Below are 14,171 nucleotides of genomic sequence, written 5' to 3' on the forward strand. Positions count from 1 at the left end.
TCCTTCCTGAGATGCGCCTCTCTGTGATGGCAGCTCCACCAGAGGAACAGCTGTTGGTTTCCCAGCCCTTCTCCTCTAAGAGCCGCTTCACTCAGAAGAAAATGCTTCTCTATGGCAGGGTGAGTTGAGGGTCCCTCCACTGCCAACTTGACCTTATGCAAGGAAAAACACTTCCTAAAATTTCCAAGTCAAACTTTTCTCATGATAAAAGTGAGTTAACAGCCACATGAGTTAATGGTTCCCCACTGTAATTTCAGATAAATGTTTACAGACTAATGATTTTCTAAGAATTGACATTTTTGTTGAAAGCCAGATGTATTCCATTCATAACATTACCAGTAAGAGAGCCATCTCTTCAAGATTCAATAACGTTTTCTCCTTCACTGAATGCAGTACTTTCGGTACTAGCTAGAGAACTAAATAGAAAGTTTTCTGAAACCAACTTTCTTTGTTTCCCATCAAGCATATGATGTGGGTCACGCGAATGTGGCAAATCACGGTCTCACTACATAGACGTCAAGGCACAAAACTGGGCCAAAAATAAGTTTCCTCATCACTGATCCATTTGTGGCCCCACTTTACTTTATTGATTCACTCAGTAATATAATGAATATCTATGAATTTACCACTGAACTTGAAAACAAGAACATTACCTTCCAGATTTTAATTTATTCCAACCTTACATCTCTAGCTAAGAATGACTACACTCCTACATTGTTTTCATTCTTTCTTTACTTTCATCAACTGCAGCAGTTGGATCTGTTTAGACTTTTGGTTTTACTCACTTCTTCAGAGGCACAGATACCTATGACAAGCAGAGCACAGTAAATAAAGCTGTACTGAGATCTAACACCAGCTAAGTCAAGGGCTCAGACTCAGCGGCACCTGGGCACATCAGATTCAAACTGGAATTTCCACAGAAATTTACATTATGTCTCATCACTTAGGGATCAACAATATTATAAATGCTAAAGCTGCAGAAGTCAATGGCTTACTATACAAGTAAAAGAGCTCGACGTATAAAGAGATTCTGTTTAATCTGATGAGGAAGCCACAGCTTCTCTGAGATGCAGAGAAGGCGCCCCACCACTGACATGGTCTTTGGCCCAGCCCCCCTTGCAGCTTCAGACAGAGCACTTGGTTTTCACTGGTTTTACACAGCAGTGTCCTATGTAAGGTTTTTTTCCCTGTTTATTAGAAAGAGAAAACTCAGAAACTCACTGAGACTTTGAATATGTTCATATACTGCTATTACTATGAGTACTAATAAATAATAAGCATTGGGCTAGTTCTCTTGTTAAAAATTTTCCTAATCTTCAAGATATGATTATCATACAAACAATATTTTTTTAGAAAAAGGAAAAGGTATAAAATTTTAAAGACCTGATATCCAGCAATAAGACTGCCACTTTCTAGTTGCCAAAAATATATGGCATATCCATATTATGTAATTATCAATGTGAAATGAGAAAAAGACATTCTCAATATTATAATGCACTGTGAGAAAGAAATGGAAAATTATTGTTTTAATTAACTTGAAAGAAAATTTGGGTATAATTTAAATAAAAACTTCATTATATATATGTTCCGCTGAATCTGCTGTTTCCCATAATCCTTTTCTCCACCAGATTAGCATGAAAAAGGAGACACAGATATTGTTTAGACCTTAGCAACTAAAAATTTCTTTAACATGTTTTTATCTAAAAGTAAGCACTTTTAAAATTATAAAATGCTGTGTTTATATATAGTATGATGTTTTTTGTACTTGTATAACTATAAATTCATGTCCATGTCACCATAACCCTGAAAAATGAGAACATGTGTCCTGGGCCTCCCAGGAGAAGGTGATAAAGCTACAGTGACTCAGGAAGAATGCACCTGAGGTTGACTCCGTTAAGAGACAGGACCATCGACAGTTACATGCAACTACACTAGTTTGCACTGCCGTTTTAGAAATGTGACTATAAATCATATGTTAGACCATCTAAGAAAAAGTCCATCCTGAAAAAGAAAAATTTCAATGAGGACTTTAATATCTTAAATCTATCAACCTTCACTGAATGTCAGTCACCTTTGGAAAAGCTGAGACAGAGAAGGAAAGTTGCCAACCACACCCTCAAGAAATTATCTAGTGTGGACCCAGGGCATATACCCACTGTGTTTTAAACAAAAAAGAGAATCCAAATAGAATGTGCTAAGTTGTACATCAGTCTTCTTAGTAGTAAGAAGCGATTACATAGAACAGAAATCCAGGGAAGGATTTTCACAGTGAGACAAAACCTGGGCCTTGAAATTGCAGCTGACACAGACCTAGAAGACCTGCAGACATGGCTTTCAGTGGACACTGAGTGGAAACAGTAAAAAAAAAAAAGTCTGCTGAGACAGCTTTCCTGTTATCCTGACCCAATTTCTGTATCATACTTACTGCACCACACTATGTCTAGGGAATCACTGTCTATAAAAAAAGCAAGAACTGGATTACATTAAAACTCAGTGGAGGGACTTCCCTGGTGGCGCAGTGGTTAAGAATCTGCCTGCCAATGCAGGGGACACGGGTTCGATCCCTGGTCCAGGAAGATCCCACATGCCGCGGAGCAACTAAGTCCATGAGCCACAACTACTGAAGCCCGCACACCTAGAGCCCGTGCTCCGCAACAAGAGAAACCACTGCAATGAGAAGCCCGCGCACCGCAATGAAGAGTAGCCCCCGCTCGCCGCAACTAGAGAAAGCCCACGCACAGCGATGGAGACCCAACGCAGCCAAAAATAAATAAATAAATAAATAAAATTTTTTTAAAAAAGAAGATTTAAAAACTCAATGGAAATGATTACTTCACTGAAAAGCAGCTCTCTATATTGACATCATATGCTAGGAACAGTTCTAAATAGAATTAGGTTTGACTCAAATGAAATTGCCAATATTTGATGGTTTTTAACCTAAGTATTAATTTCATATGATTCAACCTTAGGAGGTGCTAATATCTTAGAACGTATCAAATGACATCATGATTCTTTTGAAAGGGAATGAAGGACCTGCAGCAGCAGAAGACAGTCATTCTGTGGAACACCAGGACTACTACAAGATCGGCCAGTCTCTTACAGAACATCAATGTCTGCTTGTTTTCTCTGAGTACGAGGGCGAGAGCAGCACAGGGTTGGCGGAGAAGCCCTTTGTTTGAAGCTCACAGTGGATTATTCAAGTGACCCAAGGACTAAGAACTGGGGGTGGGAGGAGATACCTTAGAGAATACCCTGTGTAAACCCTTGAGTTTTCCTATCAGAGTTCTGTGGCATAATGAAATGTAAACATCTTGTTTTTCATCTGTTAAAATGGATCAGCATATTGCTTTGATCCAACTTTACAAAAATTGCTTCAGAAAGGTTGTAAGTTTCCTGAAAATTCCTCAGGAAAAAATTTAAACTTGCACTTTTATAAGCAACTACCAAGACATCATGAATATAAAGAACATCTCACAGGAAGTCAGTACTGTATAATGAAACTGTATGAAAGTTGGTAATTAGGCCTAATTGAAGGCTGCAGTGAACATATAGGTCTTTGTTCTCTTTAATTCTGGCACTGATGGGGAATTAAGGATAAGAGCTTAAGGCATATTTTAATCAGAGTCCAGATGCATAAGCCCCAGTGTTCTAAAAGCAATTTAAGTGAAATAAAAGAAGAGAATAGCCAAAAATATTCTAGATGCCTGCCAAGGGAAAACACCTATATTCTGAACATTTAACATATCTGATTGATCATATTTGGGATCACTTATTCACTGACTTCAAAAAGGGTTAAAACGACAGATATTCTTATATCCAAGATCTGATTGAACTACTAAATGGTAGCAGAAAAGAAGCAAAACCCTTAAAAAATTAACTTGTGACATTAAACAACAATGTATTATCACATGCAAAAGCAATTAGAACATTCATAGCAGAAAAGGTATAGTTCACTATCTCCACAGAATTCACTTTTATTTCTATATAGGAATGAAAGAGGAGGCAATAGAACAAAACAGATGTCATTTTAATAAAGATTATCAGTACTAAACCATACATTTCTGGTCTAATAACTCAATGAGCTAGTACTAGATTAAATCATTATAACATATACAGTATCATTATAGCCTTTTGGGTTTCCACTTTGGGAGATGGAGAGAGAAATATATATACTTTATTCACCAAGGTTCCATAGGAATATGATGAAAAAAGCAAAATCATTTAGAGATGGAATACACAAGGAAGAAACTCATAGAAGACAGGGGCCTCATACTGAAGCTTGAAATAAAATAATGATTTGGAATGATAACCAGGAAAGATGGAATGTAGTAGGAGTGTAATGAGGAATAGGAAGAACAAAAGTATAGAGAAAGGAAGAAATACGTTACGGAGTTGGGAACAGAATGTGTCTAACAAAATACAGGCAGACCTCGGAGACACTGCAGGTTCAGTTCCCAACCACCACACTAAAGCCAAGTATCACAGAAAAGCCAGTCGCATAAATTTTTCGGTTTCCCAGTGCATATATAAGTTACATTTACACTATATTGTAGTCTGTTAAGTGTGCAATAGCATCATGTCTTAAAAAACAATATTCATACCTTAATTAAGAATACTTTATTGCTAAAAACTGCTAACCATCATCTGAGCCTTCAGAGTCGTAGTAAGAGCATCAAAGATCACTGATCAGAGGTCACCATAACAAATATAATAATAATAAAAAGTTTGAAATCTTGTGAGAATTACCAAAATGTGACAAAGAGACAGGAAGTAAGCAAATGTTGCTGGAAAAATGGAGCTGATGGACTTGCTTGATGCAGGGTTGCCACAAACCTTCGATTTGTAAAAAGTACAATATTTGCAAAGCACAATAAAACAAGGTCTGCCTGTAAAACCAATGCCTAAACGGCTTATTTGCAGGCAAGCTCCGCAATTGAATCAGGCAAGGTGACTGGCACTGAGGGAGAGAGGGAGCAGGCGAGGCAGGGAGAGCCAGTGAGGGTCTCCAGGAAATGTCGCTGTGACCGGCTAATCCACTTGCCCACACTGTCCTGGGGCTGAACTCCACTGACGCCTTGCTGGCTTCCTCTTCTGTACAGAGTAAGAGGTAAAGCTGGCACAGCATTCAAGGCTCTTTCCCAGCCGGATTCCGACTCAGTTGCCCAGGCCCACCCTCACCCACCCCATGATCCCGCTAAAGGAAACACTCCCACGGGTGACCGTGACCGTTTCCTAAACAGCGCACAGCTGGGGTCTTAGCTCTTCATCTTCCCCTCTGCCCTGCCCCAGCCCCAGGGCGCAGTGGGGCAGGACTCACCAAGCTCACGCACACCTCACCGGAGGCCTCTGACTGTGCTCTCTGCTGGGAGGGCTCCGAATCTACGCTTCACTTAAAATGCACCCCTTCAGAAAGGTCTTTCCTGAGCACTCATCCTAAAGCAACACCCGGCCCAGACACTCTCTGGAATAGCACCCTGCTGTATTTTTGTCAGCGCCTCCTAATAAAATTCTCCTTTTCCTGTATGTGCGTATTATCCCTCTATCCTTAGCCTCAGTCCATCAACCCTAAATTGAAGGGGCGTGAGAACGGAGGGTGTATCATCTTCAACCACGACATGCCATTTCAGTTTTGGAACACAGCAGTAATTGTAAATAGCAGATGTAGTGAATGTTTATTGGGAGAATAAATTAATGAATAAATTAGATGTCTTCATTAGCATCCCCCATAATACCTCTTAAGCAAGATTAATTGTTCCCGCTTCTAAAACTTTCTTTTGTATCATTGTGTAGCTTTTCTTTTCACATATTATGGATAACTGCATAACCTACAATACCTTCTAAAGAACAAGAATCATATAATATCCATGTCTATTTAAATGCCCGGGAATAAAACACACAGAGATGAACGCTCAATAAAATACTAGCTTAAAATTTAAAAATGAATCTTAGAAAACAAAGAAAACAATCTTACATTTCTGTAACACGCACATACTTCTAACACTTAGACTTTCCCTACTGCTAACATGAAAATCTCCCCTAGAGTAGTAAACATGGAATTTTATCAGCACAACTGTGATGCGCTAAGAGCAGCAGTTACTTCTGACGGAGCAGAGAGCAAGGACCCTGCTATAAAAGTGAAGCAACCCTCCCTTCTTTGGCTGGGGACTACACACCATGTCTGCTCAGCACACTTTAGGAGCAAGCATTCCTCAAAATAAGATAATCTCGAAAAATAAAAAGCACCATTAAAGTGCACTAAATTTTCATACAACAGGGCAAGGGCAATTAAAAACACGTCCCATAACAGGGCTGCACACTGCTCGACACAATGCCCCCAAACCACAGGGCTGGAGACACATGTCCTCCCAGACAAATACTGACCCTACTCCACAAAAATTCTCATTGCGAAACTTCCCTTGAATTATGTGAGCTGTGATTTATGTGAGGTTGTTAAAATATACCACTCACATAAAATGGGAATTTCCCATAAGGGTAAAAAAGGATGAAACTAGAAATAACAGTAGTAAATAAAATGCATTCCATGAAGTCCATCCTGATTTCTAGAGATGAATTACAATTTTGGCACTGAGCTTCCCAGCAGTAAACATGAAGAAGAAAACTCAATTATACTCACGATTTGCTAGTACTTAAGACCAAAATGACAAGTTGTTTCAGAAAGGCACAACTTTTCCTGGAAGAGAGACCAGAAAGACAGTGCCCCCCCACCCCCAGGATCTCACCAGGAAAATATGACATGTGTTCAGGAGCTGCGCCCCTGAGCACGATCTTTACAATAAAGACACGCATTTTATAAGGTTACTTCTTAAAACATTCTGAAATTTAAGTCATTATCATAAAAACTAAGTACAAAATCAGTCAAAATGTTATTGGAAGAAGAAAACAAAACCAATGGGGGCAAAGGAAAGCAGCTCTCTAGGGATGGGACTAATTGAAGGGTAAAACTGAAAGCACATTGAGAAATGAGTAGAAAGAATATTTATTCAGAACAGCAAACTAAATTATACGACAAATATACAGAATCCAGATATTCCACATAGCTTTGCACTACGCAACTGAAGTAGGAGTAGGGCTACCATTGCTTCATGGAAACTGAGGGCCCCAATTAAGTTATGAGTGTGAAAAGCGGGTTTTCTATCCCCTCAGAGATGAGTCATGAGAACCATTTGTAACTAGGTCCAAACACCTCCCCAAAAAGTAAGTTGGAAACTTCAACAAACAAATGAGGAGCTGAGATCCTAATATTCTCACCAGTGATGCTAACTTTTGCTAACTTTCACCTGGAAAATTTATAAAGTAAGAATTAGAATATACCCATTTCAGTAAGAAAACATTTGTCATAAAGCAACCATAGAACATCCTAATTATCCATTTAATTCAGAAATACTACCCAAATGCTAACAAGATAACTTCAGTAGAAAATATATACTATCTCCTTATGCACCTTAATAAGTGGTCAGATTAAGTCAGTAAAATATAGAAGGGAGTTTTCTAAAAATAACAACCTTGGCTTTACATGAGTGATGTGACTTCTATCATTCCACGTAGAAATAATTATTTAGCAGGGCTGTCTATTCAATCCAACTTTCTTATAATAAAATGATGTCAAATGATCATAGGATACTATTTATATACTAGACACTGTCTACAGATGGAGAAATGGGAGAAGATAGAGGAAAGGGAGTCCTAAGCTCACGCAAAAGCAATAGTAAGTCACTGAAATATAACAACCTCCCACTCATTAAAATAAGCAATCTGAGATAGAATGAATTGAAATGTTTTTCCTCCATTTTGGCTCAACAGAGTCACTTCTTATATAAATATTTTTTAAAGCAGAAGGGAGCCCATAGACACTTTTTTTTTCCAAAATTGGGCCTCATTAAAGAAAAAAAAATCACTAGCCATTGATTAAGAGAAGAACTGAGAGGGGAAACCGATAAGCGATAAGCAATAAGCAGTGGTGACGGGAGAGCAGACCTGAGCCAGAAAACACAACGTGACTGACAAGTGTTATAAAGAACACTCCTCAGAGACGAGAAGGACACTCAACACGGAATGAAATATCTCAATGCATCCATGAGAATAAGCTACCTGTTTCAATGATAAAATAGAATTTACCTTACAGAAATTCACATGGAACAAATATTAAGGAAAATGGTTGATCCTTTAATAAAAGAAAATATAAGCAATAACAACTTAGCCAAAAGGCAAGTTACTTATCTAAAATGGACAATCAAGTGACAACAGCAGGAGCTATCTCACATTATGAATATAATCTCTTCTAATAGGAAAAATTTGAGTCTACCTAAATATATGTAATTCAGAGTTTTTAAAAAATGTATTATTCTCTCAATTTAAAAGTAACCTAAGTTTCTAATGAACCCAAAGTATCACTGGCAAAGCTTCAATAACAACTGTGCACGTACACGTATATATGCTTTTCCCAGGAATGTTTGGGTTTCGGATGACATTCTCATGCTTCAGTATGTATATGTGTAGCTGATTCACTTTGTTATAAAGCAGAAAGTAACACACCATTGTAAAGTAACTATACTCCAATAAAGATGAGGAAGGAAGGAAGGAAGGAAGGAAGGAAGAAAGGAAGGAAGGAAGGAAGAAAGGAAGGAAGGAAGAAAGGAAAGAAGGAAAGAAAGAAAGAAAGAAAGAAAGAAAGAAAGAAAGAAAGAAAGAAAGAAAGAAAGAAAGAGAAAGAAAGAAAAAGAAAAAGGGTGAGGCTTATATCTAAACTGAGAGACAGAAAACAATGATGATGCCTTCACACAATTTTTACCATATAAATAAAAAAGTTCTTGGGCTTCCCTGGTGGCGCAGTGGTTGACAGTCTGCCTGCTGATGCAGGGGACACGGGTTTGTGCCCCGGTCCGGGAAGATCCCACATGCCGCGGAGTGGCTGGGCCCGTGAGCCATGGCCGCTGAGTCTGCGCGTCCGGAGCCTGTGCTCCGCAACGGGAGAGGCCACAACAGTGAGAGGCCCGCGTACCGCAAAAAAAAAAAAAAAGTTTTTGAGAAAGGAGATGAGATAGATTCCAAAAGACTTACACAACATCCTGTCCTATAGCAATTGCTCATAACAAATTAGAACCACTATCAGGGCTGCCAGTATTTCTATCCCACACTCAGACTACATAATATCTGGTATATGTAAAAATGAGGGGAAAAGATTTTATTATCAATAAGCTCAAAGATACTGTTAAAAGTAAGATGCCCAATCACAAGTGACAAATGTCTGATAAAGGAGAGAAGCCAACAAAAATATCAGGGCTCAGGAATCTGAAGAAAGCCTGGGGGAAACCCATTCACTTGAACAAATTCACTGGCCAGCCCTGAGCCTGCCCCCAGGGGCCTGAAGATACCCCACAGCTAGGTTGACAATAAGGCACAATCTGAGACTTAGAATATTCACAGACTCCTGCAAAAATTGCTTCATTGAAAAAATACTACGGTTTTAATCTGGATATTCATTAATAACTTGAAAAACTAGGTACATTATTTAGCTCTTAGATTCTCAGATATACACATCCAACTTAAAATCCTTTACTGGTAAAACTGGCTTGGGGAGCACATCAGCCTTCCATAGATACTGCCAGTATAGACATTCCCTGATATTGTCCCAGATACCACAAGAGCAATGTATCAGATCAGAAATTCTGAGTGAATCATTTCCCCCTCCTCCTGTTTACACAGTCATTCAAAGCCCAGCTGATTTCCAAGCACTGAACTACAAATGCTATCTCTTTCTATTGTAATATGCACCTGGCTTTCACATAAGATATACTTATTATGGCTGTTTCAATTGTGATAATTGTGGATAAGCTCGTTTTCTGGATTTCTATTAGAGATTTCAGAGAGTCAGGAAGCTACTTTGGCTAACTATAGTATAAAGAGAATTACTTACTTAAAATAAGGAATACTTTAGAATGAACTTGCAAATTAATTGGAGTTTATCATTTTGGAATGTGAACTGAATGTGGCTATGTTTAGTTGTTTATATATAAGTGTACAAGACTTCTAAAATATAGTAATATACTACCTTAAAATAAGTTCATGCAAATTTAGGGACAAAAAAGTATGTTCTTACACAAGCCATCACTTCAGGTGTTCACAGAGTCAAAAAATATATATTTGAAATTATCTACTTTTCTGTTGCTAATGACAGTCATGCTGACAAAATTCATTAGTTCATCAAACTATAGAGCAAGAATATGATTTATTTGTAATAAATTATCATTTTTGCATATATCAGTCAAAGCACAAGGCCTAAATACTTGCAAACAAAATGCATTATTAATTTAATTGTCACAGCCTATTTAGCTAACTTCTATTACTATTTGCTATAATATGCAATGCATAAGAGGGGAGAATCAAATTCAAAACATAAAAAGAATAAACTGATTATATTGTCCTAGAGAAATTAAAATATAGCAAGCTTGCAAACCTATGGCCAAGGCATTAATGTTTTAAGTAGGTAAGAAAAAAATGTTTAACTTAATTTAGAGAACAGTTATGCCCAAAGTGATGGTTGAATATGCTGATAAAGAGTTTCTTTGTTTCCTAAGACTGTTAAAAGGCATCAATTCCCTCTCCAAGGAATGGAGGAAGGTGGACTGGAAGGAAGGAGCCTTACGGTATTTACTGTGCTAGATTTTGCTACTTAAATCTTAGCCTTCTCCAGCTATGGACGTCTACTGGGAAATTATGCTGCGGCTGAAGCCCTGGTATTCCAACTCAGTATTTCTATCAGGAAGAGAGAATGCCCTATCTATAAACAGATATCATAAACAAGAGGTCCGGGGCTTCCGTGGTGGCGCAGTGGTTGGGAGTCCGCCTGCCGATGCGGGGGACACGGGTTCGTTCCCCAGTCCGGGAGGATCCCGCGTGCTGCGGAGCGGCTGGGCCCTTGAGCCATGGCCGCTGGGCCTGCGCGTCCGGAGCCTGTGCTCCGCAGTGGGAGAGGCCACAGCAGTGAGAGGCCTGCGTACCGCAAAAAAAAAAAAAAAAAAAAAAACAAGAGGTCCTCTGAAACACAGAATTTTTGGTAGGAAAAACAATTCAGTCTAATGTCGAATGTAGATGAACTCTGCACCTGGACTACTTAGAAGGTAATAACCCAGAAGATGAGGAATACGTTCCCATTTGAGACTCATCTCCTCATCTGAGGACAAAAATCATATAAAAATTGGAGAAAAAGCTTACCATACCTCAAAGGCTAAAAAAGACATGCAATCTTTCTCTTGCCTCTTTTTAGCCTCTCTTTTTGTATTAGGGACTGAAATGAGTGAAAGCAACAGACAGTTATCCTGGAATGCACAGGAAAAGGTAAATGGAAAAACCTAAGAGTACAACTGGAATGTTCAAACTCCTAGCACCACATATAGGAGGTATCTACTGTTTTTAAGGTGCTTGGAGGATAAATATATGTTTAAGATGTTGAGTTTTTCATTAATATGAAACCATATGAACAGACATACTCAAATTTTTAAAATGCCTAAATAAAAAGCAAAAATGATACATTTGAGTTCAAAATGTATACGAGTTATATAGTAGGGAAATATTTTATTTTTACTAATTATCTGATCTAGATTGTTTTCATTCAAATTTATTGTGTGAATAAAACACCCTAAGTACCTATATGTAAAGATTTCAACGTGAGATAATATAATCAGTACACAGAAGAGCACCAGAATTAGGAAAATAACAATTCCAACACTTATTAATGATGAGATATTGAAGGAATTGTTGTATATTCCTGAATCTGTCTTTAGTTCTATAATAGAATAACAATGCACCACTGATAATGTCATATAATGATTAATGAGATAATGCAAATGAAAGCAACAAGAACACAATAACTACAAATGTTTTGTTTCTTAAATACTTACAAAACATAACTTTGACAGGTTCCAAATTACAATTTAAATAATACAAAATCTTTTGAATTTCAAGAATAATGCATTCAGGATCTGTTCAACACATAAATTTTGTCTCAAGTTAAATATAATGTTACAAAGAAAAGTATGAGAAACCAAAAGGCAGAAAGTAGGCATATGTAACATTCCAATATTCTGACACAGTAGTCATGTCCAAACTGAAATGCTAAAGAAAACAATATGCCACCAATAGAAAAGTCAAGCTAAATTCCTTGTAAACATAGAACATATTGATGAGTATTTTAAATTTTTTAAAAATTTATTAAACATTTACAAACATGGCAGAAGAAGCCCTAGGCTATAGAATGATAGAATAAATTGCATCATGACTGACATTTTCAAATAGTATTTAAAACAAAAGTTTCTAGGAGTGTCTGCAGAATTTCAGATACCATCTTGGAGGATTTGGGGAAAGCTGAAAACCTACCAGGTCTTTGAAGGGGGTGAGAGTGCTTGCACTAGTGCTGAGGGAGCCGCACATTTTAAAGATTTAGAGTTTCAGAAGTAGCCAGGCTCACCTGGTAGCTGACATTGCTGTATTTCAGTTCACCTAATATAATTAAGTCTATGTGATGAAGCTAATTATGATACAGTAGCAAGAAAAAAGAAAACCTGGCAGTTGATGACACAGTAATTGTAGTGTTATTTTTCATGACATGGCAACCGTAGTATTATTTGGAGGATGACACAAGATGTATTTCTTTTTTAACATCAGCAATGTTTAATTCTACAGTAAGAATTCAAAAAATGTTATTTTAAAACCTCAAAATAAAAATACACAAAGTTCAAATGAAAATAGTTTGGTTTTACATATTTATTTTAGCTCATTCTGATGCATTTGCAGAGGTCAATTCCCTCCAATTTAACTCTTCTACTGTTTCAAGGTTGTTTCACAAATTCACAAATTCAAATCCCTCAAATCTTTTCAAATATTCTTAGATTGAATTTTCTACAATTAAAATGCAACATTAAATTCTTATTGGAAAAGACGCAGATGAAGAGAACGGACTTGAGGACACAGGGAGGGGGAAGGGTAAGCTGGGATGAAGTGAGAGAGTGCCATGGACATATATGCACTATCAAATGTAAAACAGATAGATAGCTAGTGGGAAGCAGCCGCATAGCACAGGGAGATCAGCTAGGTGCTTTGTGACCACCTAGAGGGGTGGGATAGGGAAGGTGGGAGGGAGACGCAAGAGGGAGGAAATATGGGGATATATGTGTGCATATAGATGATTCACTTTGTTATACAGCAGAAACTAACACAACATTGTAAAGCAATTATACTTCAATAAAGATGTTAAAAAAAATTCTTATGGGAGAATGGCATAAAATACGATATTCAACAACAGAGTACCACTAATGTAGAACATGACAAACTGACTTGATAAAGTTCTAGGAGTCACCCCACCAAACAAAACCTAAAATGAAAACATAATTATATTAGTTAAATTTTTTAAAAATGGATGAAAATTACCTTTCTTTTGGTGTGCCAACTCCATGTTTTCCCAGTAGATGAGTATTTAGGTGTTTCTTCATTACAAAAGCAACCCTAAAAAAAAAAAAAAGTTATTATAGAACTAAAACTTAACTCTCTGCTAGAAATACATACTAAATTTTTAAAAAACAGACATGGATTTTATATATAAATATATATATGTAACATGAATATATATTTGTAACATGAAAATGCACATTACAGGGGCACTAAATTCTAAGCAGAAAGCTTGCATACAGATTAATATACTGCAATACCTGAAAACCAGAAGAAATAACGGCATTTAACTTCACTGGTTCATTTTCTCACTTGAGTAGACGAACAGGGACCAAACCAATGATTTTAGTTCTTTAGTCACTGTCTTCGCTGTCAGTTAGTAAGAAAGATAAAGCAACACCTCAGTATCACATTCCCTGCCCCTTAGTTGATCCCACACTTCAATCATGAAATGAGTTTGAGAAAATGTCATTTTATTAAACATTTAAGGGACTGTAAAAGAGAAAATGAATAGCCTTCATGAAGCTTCCTTAAAAACATGGTAATTATTTAGAGAGGTTTTTTAAAATGATATAAATGTTTACCATGTCTGCAATACAAGCAAAAAAAAAAAAAAAAATGTACTTAAGTGCCCAGAAGGTATCAATAACTAAAACAAGCAAAAAGTATTACCTGACATGCTATCTTATTTTACATACAAATCGGATCAC

General features: G+C 37.3%; 1 protein-coding gene across 5 annotated transcripts in view; it reads right to left on the reverse strand.

Moving 5' to 3' along the window:
* ZNF407 (zinc finger protein 407) overlaps positions 1-14,171 on the reverse strand; it is a 418,202-nt gene that overhangs the window by 248,549 nt on the left and 155,482 nt on the right. For all 5 annotated transcript variants that reach the window (XM_029229939.1, XM_029229948.1, XM_029229956.1 and 2 more), the window contains exon 4: positions 13,444-13,518. In XM_029229939.1, coding sequence (XP_029085772.1) covers positions 13,444-13,518 — 75 coding nt within the window. The remainder of the gene's footprint in view (positions 1-13,443; positions 13,519-14,171) is intronic.

This window comes from Monodon monoceros, unplaced genomic scaffold (assembly GCF_005190385.1).
Source record: "Monodon monoceros isolate NGI ecotype Baffin Bay Population unplaced genomic scaffold, NGI_Narwhal_1 Super_Scaffold_1, whole genome shotgun sequence".
NCBI classification, from domain to species: Eukaryota; Metazoa; Chordata; class Mammalia; order Artiodactyla; family Monodontidae; genus Monodon; species Monodon monoceros.